At 32.9% G+C, this 11,668-nt stretch overlaps 2 protein-coding genes across 4 annotated transcripts in view; one reads left to right on the plus strand and one right to left on the minus strand.

Moving 5' to 3' along the window:
* Nucleotides 1-9,666, minus strand: part of LOC149910980 (gamma-aminobutyric acid receptor subunit beta-like) — a 55,483-nt gene extending 45,817 nt beyond the window's left edge. For all 3 annotated transcript variants that reach the window (XM_090101662.1, XM_090101677.1, XM_090101670.1), the window contains exon 1: nucleotides 9,581-9,666. In XM_090101662.1, coding sequence (XP_089957788.1) covers nucleotides 9,581-9,666 — 86 coding nt within the window. The remainder of the gene's footprint in view (nucleotides 1-9,580) is intronic.
* Nucleotides 4,344-6,424, plus strand: LOC149910981 (uncharacterized). Its single transcript, XM_090101603.1, has 2 exons — nucleotides 4,344-4,807; nucleotides 5,185-6,424. The coding sequence occupies exons 1-2, from the start codon at nucleotides 4,794-4,796 to the stop codon at nucleotides 5,918-5,920; spliced, it is 750 nt and encodes a 249-aa protein (XP_089957729.1). The 5' UTR covers nucleotides 4,344-4,793; the 3' UTR covers nucleotides 5,921-6,424.
* Nucleotides 9,667-11,668: the final 2,002 nt, after the last annotated feature.

Genomic DNA, 11,668 nt, shown 5'->3' on the forward strand with positions numbered 1-11,668 from the left:
TTGCGCTTGAACTTCCTGGCTATAGTGTAAATTTTTGCATGATACTTCGTTAACTTGCGTGATGAACGGTAAATTTGATTAAGTGCTTTGATGCAATATAGGGTTGAAACGGTATTGGTGTAAAATTGGATAAATTGATGTTTTATTAAATTTCATTTAATTGATGTTTTCTAGTTGGGTGGAGTTATTGTTTAGATTATATTTTTTTTAAGTTAGGTTAACTAGATTTTCTTCGTAGCATTTATAGGAAGAAATAATATTTATTCGTGCTTATTTATCATCGCATTCTTATTCCCCTGCTATTTTATATTTTCTGTTTAATATAATATATTGATTAAAGTTTTAATCCTTTCTAGATCAAGTAACATAATATTTTATAGGTAATTACTTCTCTAGTAAAATATATTTTTGTAAAAATTTTATCTATAACTAGCGGTTTGCCCCGGCTTCGCCCGTGGTACATATTTACGTTTTCTCTACGTAAAAACCATCCTCGTACTTCAAGGAATATAATAAAAAAAGAATTATCGAAATCGGTTCAGCCGTTCTCGAGTTATGCGCTTACCAACACATTTTGCGATTAAAAGAAGATTTCACCTTATAATGTTTTAGGAAAAGAAACATTAAAAATATCACCGACTCCTTAGAAGTCAGAAGAGAATAATATTATGAATTAAAAACTTTACTTGAGTTTACAAATTTATTCGAAGTTATGCCCAAAATTGAATAACTGCCAGATATAAGTAAACTTTGAAAACTTTGAATATTTCCATTTTGCATAAAAACAGAGCATGTTGGTGGCTATTTTTAAAGTTTAATTTTGGAATTATAGTACCTACAAGACTTTCCCCAAACTTTTTGACTTTTTGTCATTAATAAATATGGTATTTAAGGTTTTTGTTTATTGGTTATTTGGTATTTAAAGTAATTTTGTTTCGTCAACCCAATTGGTTTTCGTTAGCTACAATATACTGAACAAAAGTTGAAAATCTTTCTTCATGCTATAAAATCCCTTCTAGCTTTTATATCACTTTAAACTAAAGCGGGTCTACTCAAGACTTCAAATTTATCTGTTCAGGTACAATCATTGAAAGTTATGAACCATTGCGAGCCCAGTATTTGGCACGACTTAAACAATTGTGGCATACAGTAGCACTTAGATTGCATTCAAAGGATCTATGAACCATTTTAGCATTGTTTCGGATTAGATAACGCGTTGCTCGTGATAAAGCGGTAAAGCTAGTTATCATTGTGTATTTGGTGAGACCTTTTACCAATTTTCATATTCATTCATATTAAGCCTTTAGGACAGTTCATTCTAAGTAGATACTTCGTTGGTAATACGAATAGGTAATCTATTTTTTTAGGCGTAGATCTAGCTTAATATGTATACTGTATATTAAGTTGAAAAATGCAAATAAAATGAGTAGGTAATTATGAAATTAATTATGACTTGTAATATGAAAGGAGTAAATTTAAGTAAGTATATAAATTTGTGAATTCGAAACGTCTCGTTCAAAAACTATTTTGTTTAATCTTTTTGTCTTTTTCTAGGAACAGGAATATGAAGTTAATTGTTATATTGTACTTTAAATTTATAATGACACGGATTAAAATAAAATATTATATAAAACCAATTCCCGAACCACATAGCTCATTTATCTCCGACATTATCATATTGTGGTTATTATGTTTCACAAATTAATTTTCATTATTAATGTCAATATCTTGTCAATATAATTTGAAGTAGCTTATTGAAATTACTGGAAAGCTATCAGTAAAATGACTGTATTATTTTTTTATTGCCTAGTAGCGGTTAAAGGTACACCACAATTTACTTTATTTATAATTACTTTATTTACTTTAATTACAACGTAATTATGAAATTAAGGATTTTAACGGATTTTAAGTGCGACTTATTTATTACATTATTATCCCAACGTTTTGCACTCTTTGCAGAGAGCGTGGTCACGGGGATTTTCCGTTATAATCTTTGATTTCTAAATGTATAATACTTGCGTAAAATTAAACACATATATACTAATTTCGTTCTGTCAAGGCAACCTTATCAGTTAATAATTATAACTAGAGGGAAAAAGATAACAGATAAAGAGATAAAGGACAAAAAAAAACAGTTATTTATTGTAGGTAAATATTGTGTTGTAATAAATTTGCGCCTTCAATAATCTGTGGTCACTTTTCATGTAATGGCAACATTTTGTTTTGTACTTCCTCTTCTCTGCGGACATTGCTCGTGTAACACGTATATTTTTCATCTTAATAAAGTTTTTCTTGTAAAACGTGCACCTGGGTTTTTATTGACTATACCAACAAGATAACAACAGGTTATGGGCCCAGACTACGAAACAAAATATAGTCAATCAGTATAAAAACCTCGAAGAAAAAGTAACAATAATTGTACCGGTCACGCCACGTGTTCTGAAGTTCGTGGTTAAAGTTCTTTCAACAATATCAGTATGTCGTCAAACACATTGGCATTAATTGAGAAATTAACAGGCCGCGATAATTACGCCACATGGCGTTTTGCTGTCCAAACATATCTTCAACACGAAGAACTGTGGGACTGCATTGTGGATGATCAGACATTGGACAAGAGAAAAGATACAAAAGCAAGATCAAAGATCATTCTTTTAGTTGATCCGGTAAATTATGTGCACATACAAGAAGCTAAAACTGCGAAAGAAGTCTGGGAAAATTTGTCTCGTGTCTTCGATGACTCCGGGCTGACACGGCGAGTTGGTCTTCTGCGTGACTTATGTAACACAACGCTTGAGGGATGTCCGAACGTTGAGGAATACGTGAGTAAAATTATGACTACTGCTCATAAATTAAGAAATATTGGTTTTCAAGTAGATGATGAGTGGCTCGGCACCATGCTGCTTTCCGGTCTACCTGAAACTTATAAACCAATGATTATAGCAATAGAAAGTTCAGGCATGAAAATTTCATCAGACTCCGTCAAATCAAAATTATTACAGGATGTCAAACAATCAAATAGTGATAGAGCTTTTGCTTCAAGTCAGAGATTTAATAATAAATGTAAAAGAAATTCTAAAGGCCCCCGCTGCTATACATGCAACAAATATGGTCATAAAAGTCCTGAGTGTAAATCAAATACAGTAAATAATGATCGGAAGATTTCTTATAAACCGACTAGCAGGTCATCATATGCTGCTGTATTTATAGCATCTTCTGAGTGCTCTGATTACTGGTATATTGATTCTGGCGCTTCTGCACATATGACAAAACATAAAAACTTATTCATAGAGGAATATACTTCAAATATTAAATCAATTAAAGTTGCAAACAACAAAACACTACCTGTTCAAAGCTCAGGAAAAATTAGCTTGAGTGTTTTTAACGATAGAGGCCATGAAAATGAAATATTATTTACAAATGTTTTATATGTACCTGAACTCGCTACAAACCTGCTTTCTGTAAGTCAAATTGTTAACAATGGTGGCCAAGTAAGATTTAATAAGAATGGTTGTGCTATACTGAACAATAAAAATGTTATCATAGCTACAGCAAATTTGATTAATAATATGTATCGCCTAAATATGCCTGGTGGCTATGCATGCATATCTGATGTAATCAAGCAAGATACTTACCCGTGGCACCAGAGAATGGGTCAGTTGAACTTTCAGAGGATGAAAAATGTATGTGTTGCACTGAGTAATGTCCGCAGACCAACATCTGTCCGAAGACCAACAGATGTCCGTAGATCAACAGCTGTCCGCAGACCAACAGCTGTCCGAAGATCAACAGCTGTCCGTAGACCAACAGCTGTCCGCAGACAAACATCTGTCCGAAGACCAACAGATGTCCGTAGATCAACAGCTGTCCGCAGATCAACAGCTGTCCGTAGACCAACAGCTGTCCGCAGATCAACAGCTGTCCGTAGACCAACAGCTGTCCGAAGACCAACAGCTGTCCGCAGATCAACAGCTGTCCGTAGACCAACAGCTGTCCGTAGACCAACAGCTGTCCGTAGACCAACAGCTGTCCGTAGACCAATTACAGCTGTCCGCAGACCAACAGTTGTCCAAACGTACACAGCTGAGTACCTGGTTAATCGCTCTCCGACAAGATCGCTATCTTATAAAACACCAGAAGAGATGTGTACTGGATACAGATTTATAGCGTCTAATACAAGAAAATCAATTAAAAGCAGAGACGCTATATTCTTAGAATCAACAGTGAAAAGAGATTATGTGCCTATTGAATCAGCCACAAATAAAAGTTTAAATAAAACTCAGAATGTAGAAGAAATTGAATATGACTCGTCGGATGATAATATATCTGTTTAAATATTAAAAAATAAAAGTGAAAGCTCTTACCTGTGCTATGGAGATCAACCAGATTATGAAGTTCTTATAATTATGAAAAAGCAATTAATTCTGTTGATGCTGCTAAATGGATAAAGTCAATTAACGAAGAACTTTATTCTCATCAACAAAATAACACATGGACTTTAGTGGATAAAACCCCTGATATGAAAATAATTGGTTGTAAATGGGTATTTCGCATTAAAGAGGAAACTACAGGTCCACGATTTAAGTCAAGGCTTTGTGCCAAAGGATATTCACAGACAAAAGGTATCGATTACCAGGAAACATTCTCTCCGACAGTCAGGTATGATTCCATACGTATTTTACTTTCAGAATCTGTCCAACAGAATCTTCAGATAATACAGCTAGATGTTAAAACAGCATTCCTGTATGGTGAGCTTGAAGAAGACATATACATGACCATACCAGAGGGCTTAACCTATGATGCAAACAAGGTATGTAAGCTTAATAAATCTTTATATGGCTTAAAGCAGGCTCCCAGATGCTGGAACTCTAAATTTGATACTGTTTTAAAGAAATTTGGACTAGTTAATAGTAAAGCTGATCAATGTGTGTATATTGGCACTATCAATGGAGAAAAATGTTACCTATGTCTGTATGTTGATGATGGATTATTATTTTCAAAAGATGAATCAACATTAAAGGAGTTGATTAATGATTTACAATCAATATTTGAAATTAAAACTTGCTCACTCAGAAACTTTGTGGGTATGGAAATAGAGAAATGTGACAAGTATATTTTCATACATCAGGCAAGTTATATTGAAAAGTTATTAAACAAATTTAATTTATATAATTGTAATCCCAACAGCATTCCAGTTGATCCACATTTAAAACTAGAAAAAAGAGAAGGGGAAAATGAAAGGAACATTCCATATCGAGAGGCGGTTGGTTCATTGATGCATCTAGCTACAGTAAGCCGACCTGACATTTCATATGCTGTGAGTTTGGTAAGCCGTTTTTTAAATTCTTATGACAAAGACCATTGGAGCGCTGTTAAGAAAATCTTTAAATATTTAAAAGAGACTAAAGATTATGGTCTATGTTACACTCCAATGTCTGAACCTAACACAATCATTGGCTATAGTGATGCCGATTATGCAAACGACCCCAGCACTAGACGTTCAGTCACGGGATATGTCTTTATGAGGAATGGAGGAGCAGTCACATGGGCTTCTCAAAGGCAGCAGACAGTTGCCCTCTCCACTACCGAGGCTGAATTCATGGCAGCCTGCGCTGCGACCAAAGAGGCTATGTGGGTTAAGCAATTGTTATGTGATATAGGTGAATTTAATCAAAAATCAGTATGTTTGAACTTAGACAACCAAAGTGCCATAAGTGTAATAAAAAACATAAACTTTCATAAAAGATGTAAGCATATAGATATTAAATTTCATTTTATTAAAGAGAAATATTATAGTAAAGTTATAGATTTAAACTATGTATGTAGCGATGAGCAACTTGCTGATATCTTTACCAAACCACTGTCTAAAGTAAAATTTAGTTATCTGAGAGACAAAATTGGAATTCAATATTGTAACCAGTAACACTTGATTATTTATATTGTATAAGCCAATGTAAACTTTGTTTATTTTTATTAATTTCATGTATTTCTGTGTATAAAAGGTAAAACTGTTTCTGTAAACTGTCTGTTAGAATTCTAACAAATAACAAGTGTTAAGTTATTAGTTTTCTTTTTGAAAATGTTAAGTTGTTTCTTTTATTTGTTTTGTATGAAGTTAAGATTGTTGAGTATTGTAGCAAACGTTAAATGAGAGCTATGCAGTAAATGTAAACTTTTGTGTACCGTGTAATAATTATAATGTGTTTGTTTTTAACAGTAAAAGTTAAATTTCTGTAAAATTGTAAAATTGTTGCATTCTGAAGGCATTAATTTAGGAGGAGTGTTGTAATAAATTTGCGCCTTCAATAATCTGTGGTCACTTTTCATGTAATGGCAACATTTTGTTTTGTACTTCCTCTTCTCTGCGGACATTGCTCGTGTAACACGTATATTTTTCATCTTAATAAAGTTTTTCTTGTAAAACGTGCACCTGGGTTTTTATTGACTATACCAACAAGATAACAACATATTGGATAAAATTACAATCAAAACATAAAAACAAAAAACAAAACAATATATTATAAGCTATAAAAAATTGGCTAAATAATATTTGGTTTATAAAAATTTAAAATATGTACTATCGAAAAATATATCTTAAAATCGCGAAATTTTTGCGTCAAATACTAACAGTTCAAGGTGTTGACGTTTTCTTTGCATTTATTTTCCAATTGCCCGATGTTTACAAACAATCTTCAACGGGGAAATATTTTTAAGTGTTAAGGAAGATTAGTTTATATTGCAGAAACACGATACACTTCGATAGAAATGGATTGACCGCTGATTTTAAATCTAAATACGGGAATATTGAGATGCCAAAACGTTTTAGGATACCAAAACGTGGTAATATAAAGGGTATGTCGATTTAGTCCCTAAAATGACTGGACTATATCTCTTTAATCAATACTATACTTTATAAAAAAGTAGAGCTTCAAAACGCTTGTTTGTCCCATTTAAAGAATGAATTCACTTCATTAAGTTTAATAAATTTTGCGCTTCATTATTTCGACGCCTTGGTAAATTAAAATTCGGTAGCGTCTACCTTTTATTAACAATTCAATACGATTTTTATTTCATTGAATTAAACTTGCCTTTTAATAAACTCGTTGATTCAGAATACGTTTTGCAATGAAATTAAATTACTTTTCATTAAGAGCATTTTAAAACCAGCCGTTCATTGTATGTGATTTTATGTCAACGCAGAAAAGGATTAAATATCATTTTTATTTTGTTAGCTGTAGGTATACAAATAATATATATTTCATTGTTAAATAGAATTAATTAACAATCGTGTGTTAAATACCGAAATTTTGGAAAACTGAGCTAAAAAGATTTTCTTTCCGTAAATATTGCGTATTGTGGCGTTGAACCGATATGAAATAGTAAATATCTCAACTTTAAATTCCGAAGCGAGATAAAAAATGTAAACAGAATAAAAGTAATATTCCAAGAAAGTGAAAGCTTGCTAATATTAAATTCCTTGTATTATTGTGCTCGTAATAGTAGATAGGGCAAGCAGGTATCTAGGTTAGTAGACCAACATCCTCTTTGATGCGGGACTTCCACGTAATTCAAGATCTTTTCGAAATTCTAGGATTTCCCTAGGCTAGACTGAACGGCTAGACGAAGCATCGTACGCTGAAGGCTGCAATTATATCAAGGTTGATCATAGCGGAGCTACGATGTAAGTACCTAGGATGTGACATTGTAGTTACATTAATAATTATTGTATTGTCATTATGTTCGTTGTGTGTTCGTGATGTTTTTGGTCGCGTTTGATTATTATCTGTAGATTAGTTTTTTAGAGGTTCCATTGATAGTTTTAGTAGTGTATTGAAATTGTAATTTTGTATTATTACTTACATCATACGCCTAGGGGCTAGCTTTTTTTCATGATAGGATCCTGAAAGAGTTGTTTTTTCGTATCTGTGTTGATTTTAACACTTTTCTTGCATCATGGTTATGTTGACTTTTATCGCGCTTTTAATTAGTCTTCTAATTAGCGCTAAAAAATACAATGGCCAAGTAAATGAAATTTAATATGAATCGTGAAAGCCTTTGTTCATTTCTATTGAAATTACAACAGTTATTGTTCAAGGAACATTTATCTTGTTTCCTTGGATAGACAGAACGTCTAACTTTTGCAAAACTTCGCAATCTTGATTTTCTAAGCGAATATTATGATTGTAGTATTTGTTACCAGTTAACGAAAACTAGGCGAAACTTTGAGTTTTTTGAAACAGCAACTAAGTTTGGTGGATTATCAACTAATTGATAGAATAATAAACTTTGCAGACTGTTTAGTATCCTTATAATTAATTAACTATATTTATTCAGCTTATAATTTAGTAAAGTATTAAGTGGCATACGTAGCTTATAATAATAGTGAAACTCGTGTAGTAAAATTATTGATACCTTCGTGTTTGTAATAAGGGTGAACTATTACTGAAGAAAATTAGCTGCAAATTATCGTATAAATTGTAATTATACTTAATCGCTCTGACTCACACCTCGTTTCCAACCATGATTTCATATTCATAAAATTACGAAGCTTTTAAAACTTTTACTTAGTTTTAAAGTTTTCTTTATTATATAATTGATTCGTCAGACATAATATAGCATGTGTGTTGATAGTGTTGAGATGTTTTCGTTCCTTCCTTTATTTTTTTGTCATTTTTAAAGTATTTTAAATATAATAAAATAATTATTCAATTATTTTTTGCTTATTTAATATAAAAATAGTCATTAAGTGTAATTTGCTAAGATAATAATAAATAATTAAGTCATTTTTGCAGGACTAAGTATCTAAATAAGAATAATAATTAATTATAATACTTATTGTATTTTAGAAATATTCGATAATTAAAATAATTATTGAAAATCATAACAACCTCTTTTTTATATTTTTACACTAATTAATAAATAAATTTATTATGTAAATAATAATTAAAAAAATGAAATATTTTGCATTGCAAAATAAAATAATCGTTTGATTAAAATAATATTATGGATCATTTAAAAAATATATAAAATATAAACTTATAGGTACCATGCTTTTTTACTCTTTTTTAATATTTTTAAGCCTTCGCTATTTAATATTCAAAAATATTATTTTTTTAATAATAACCACGTTTTACTTATAAATAAATACTTAGCGCACGCTTCGAAAACATTTATTTACAATGCCACATTCAGGAATTATAGTTGTAAATCCATGTTATGTCCAGCAAGCGAGAGCGAAAGTGAAATGTGCATGAATGGCGCGGTCCCGCCCGCAGACTCCGCCGTTTCCAACTTTACTATTCAATATATATTCGTTTTTTATTTCCCATTTTATTTTTTTTGTAACTTAAACATACTTTTATATTTTCTAAAAACTTTTTCATTACTTTTAAAAACTTTTTGAAACTTTTTAAAACTTTTTTTTGTAAACAACATGCGTAGAACGATCTGAAATGGAAGGTCGGAACGCACGCGAAGTCTCGCTATGCGGTGATTGATGCGGGCCTTTGCGGGTTTCGGGCGCCAAAATGATGACTGAAATGATGCATCATGAGCGGGATGATTACCTCTCGTCGATACTTACGCTTGGTCGGCATGCGGCAGCCAGGCGATAGCGAGGGAAAATACGACCGCGAGAGTTCGCACGCTGCGCGGCCGAGTCGACGCCATGCTTACGTCCGCCGCGCCCGTGCGGACGCTTCAACCACCACCGCTTTTCGGTTAACCGGCAAGCTAATGCGATAGCTTGGCTTCACCACCAGCATTTACTCGCGCTTGCGCCCGAACTTTTATCGACCGTGGCCCGCGATAATTTATTTTGCAATGACGGCTCTCAGAAGCGCACCACTTATGGAGCGTCAAGCAACGTCTTGAGGCAGCGCGGCGTCTTGCCGCCACTGCTCATGTTTTATTAACGTGTGACTTTCGATTGCTCGGGCCGCCGACTGCGGCGCCGCACGCATGTACAGCGGGCCGGCGCTATGCGGCTGCGAGGTTCAACGCGCGCAGGCCCCCCGGCGCCCGACGGCTGCGCGGCCGATCCCCGCAAACATGACAGGATCGCTCCGATCGATCCCAAACTAACCTCAAAGCGACGGACAAATTCAACAATTTCTCAAATTGTGTTATCGCAGTTTACAATGTGGTGCATATAAAATTCACGCTATTAAAAATTTAAGGTTGGCTATGAAAAGTACCCGTGGGTCGAAACTGCGGTATAAAACCGCTATAATGATGCTTTATTTATTTTCCGCATTAGCTATGTGGAGCACAATCTGTCCATATTAAATGACTCCTACAAAAACCCCTACACACGTATAACACACACGATTTCACCTAGGTACACATATTGTTATTTTTGGCAGTAAAAAAGTAGTATTCCGTTTTTCCCCATCTTTATGTAATCTGTGGTGTGGTTTCATAGCAAATTAAGTGAAATCCCCCGGCAAAAATATAAAATTAACGAAAATTAAATATAAGTAATTAATAAAGAACTAAGAAGCAAAATCCTTGCCTGTAGAAACGTCGAATACATAAATATGGCGCATAGACGAAATATAGACGAGCAGACATCAACGAGACTGCATCCACAATTCAAATAAATTTTCTTCAATTTGAATACTTTTACCGCTCCTTAAATAACAAAAAAAAACATAACAGACATGACAGAAAAGGCATAATAAACTGAATTTTGAAATATTTTGTTTATATTCGCGAATCACGTTGCGTTTTGGCGCCAAAAGTTCCGAAGCCGCCGACGAACGCGCGAACGACGAACTTTCTTATTTTCAATCGATCGAACTTACTTTTAATATTTGAATGAAGATACGCTTTGAATAAGTCTAACTAATGTTTCAATATAAAAAAAAAACTAAAAGTATTTAAATATAAAAAAACAACGTCATACAGTTTATATATTTTAAATCCGACATAAAAAGTTTTAATTAAAAAGTGACGCAAATCTTCCTTGATTAAAAGTTTTCTACTCTTTCTTTCATAAACCGCTGTTTTGTTTTTTTAACAAAGAATTTATAACAGCTTTATGGCATCACCGTAAAATATTTCCTTGTTTATATAAGCGGACGCATTTTTTTAATTACAAATAGTCCAGAGAATAGAATCCGGAGGCAGAAAACTTATGAAGGCGAACGAAGATTTAGGCACCAAAATTAACATCAATCTTGATGGCCTTCCCATTAGGGGAAAAATTATTTTTAAGATACTATAATATTATTGCGTATTTTATGTTAAAAATAAAGTTACTTAACCTATTCCATAATATAGCTAACTTATATAAGTTATAGGTATATACCTATAACTTTAATAATAACAAAAAAGCCTAACAAATGGTATAACATTGCTAACTGAATCCACTTTTTTATGATATTTACTATCAACCTTTTACCTTTAACTATATAAAAAAATCTTTACAATTCTACAAGTCCAGACAAAATAAAGGTTGAATACGATTCGGCTGAAAGTTACTAACAGCGAACTAACGTATATAAAACAAAAAGGATTAAAAACTTCCACAGCTCTAACAAACTGGATAAAAAAGGTTTTGTTCAAAAAGCGGATATATTTCAGATAACGTGAATCGTATCCAATTTAAATTGACCTAAACAGAATAAAATTCCAACTGTTCACAATGAATGGATAGCCATTCAACTAT

Source organism: Colias eurytheme, chromosome 1 (assembly GCF_061535395.1).
Source record: "Colias eurytheme isolate Ceu_HAF_F1 chromosome 1, ilColEury1 Martin Lab GWU primary, whole genome shotgun sequence".
In the NCBI taxonomy this organism is placed as follows: domain Eukaryota; kingdom Metazoa; phylum Arthropoda; class Insecta; order Lepidoptera; family Pieridae; genus Colias; species Colias eurytheme.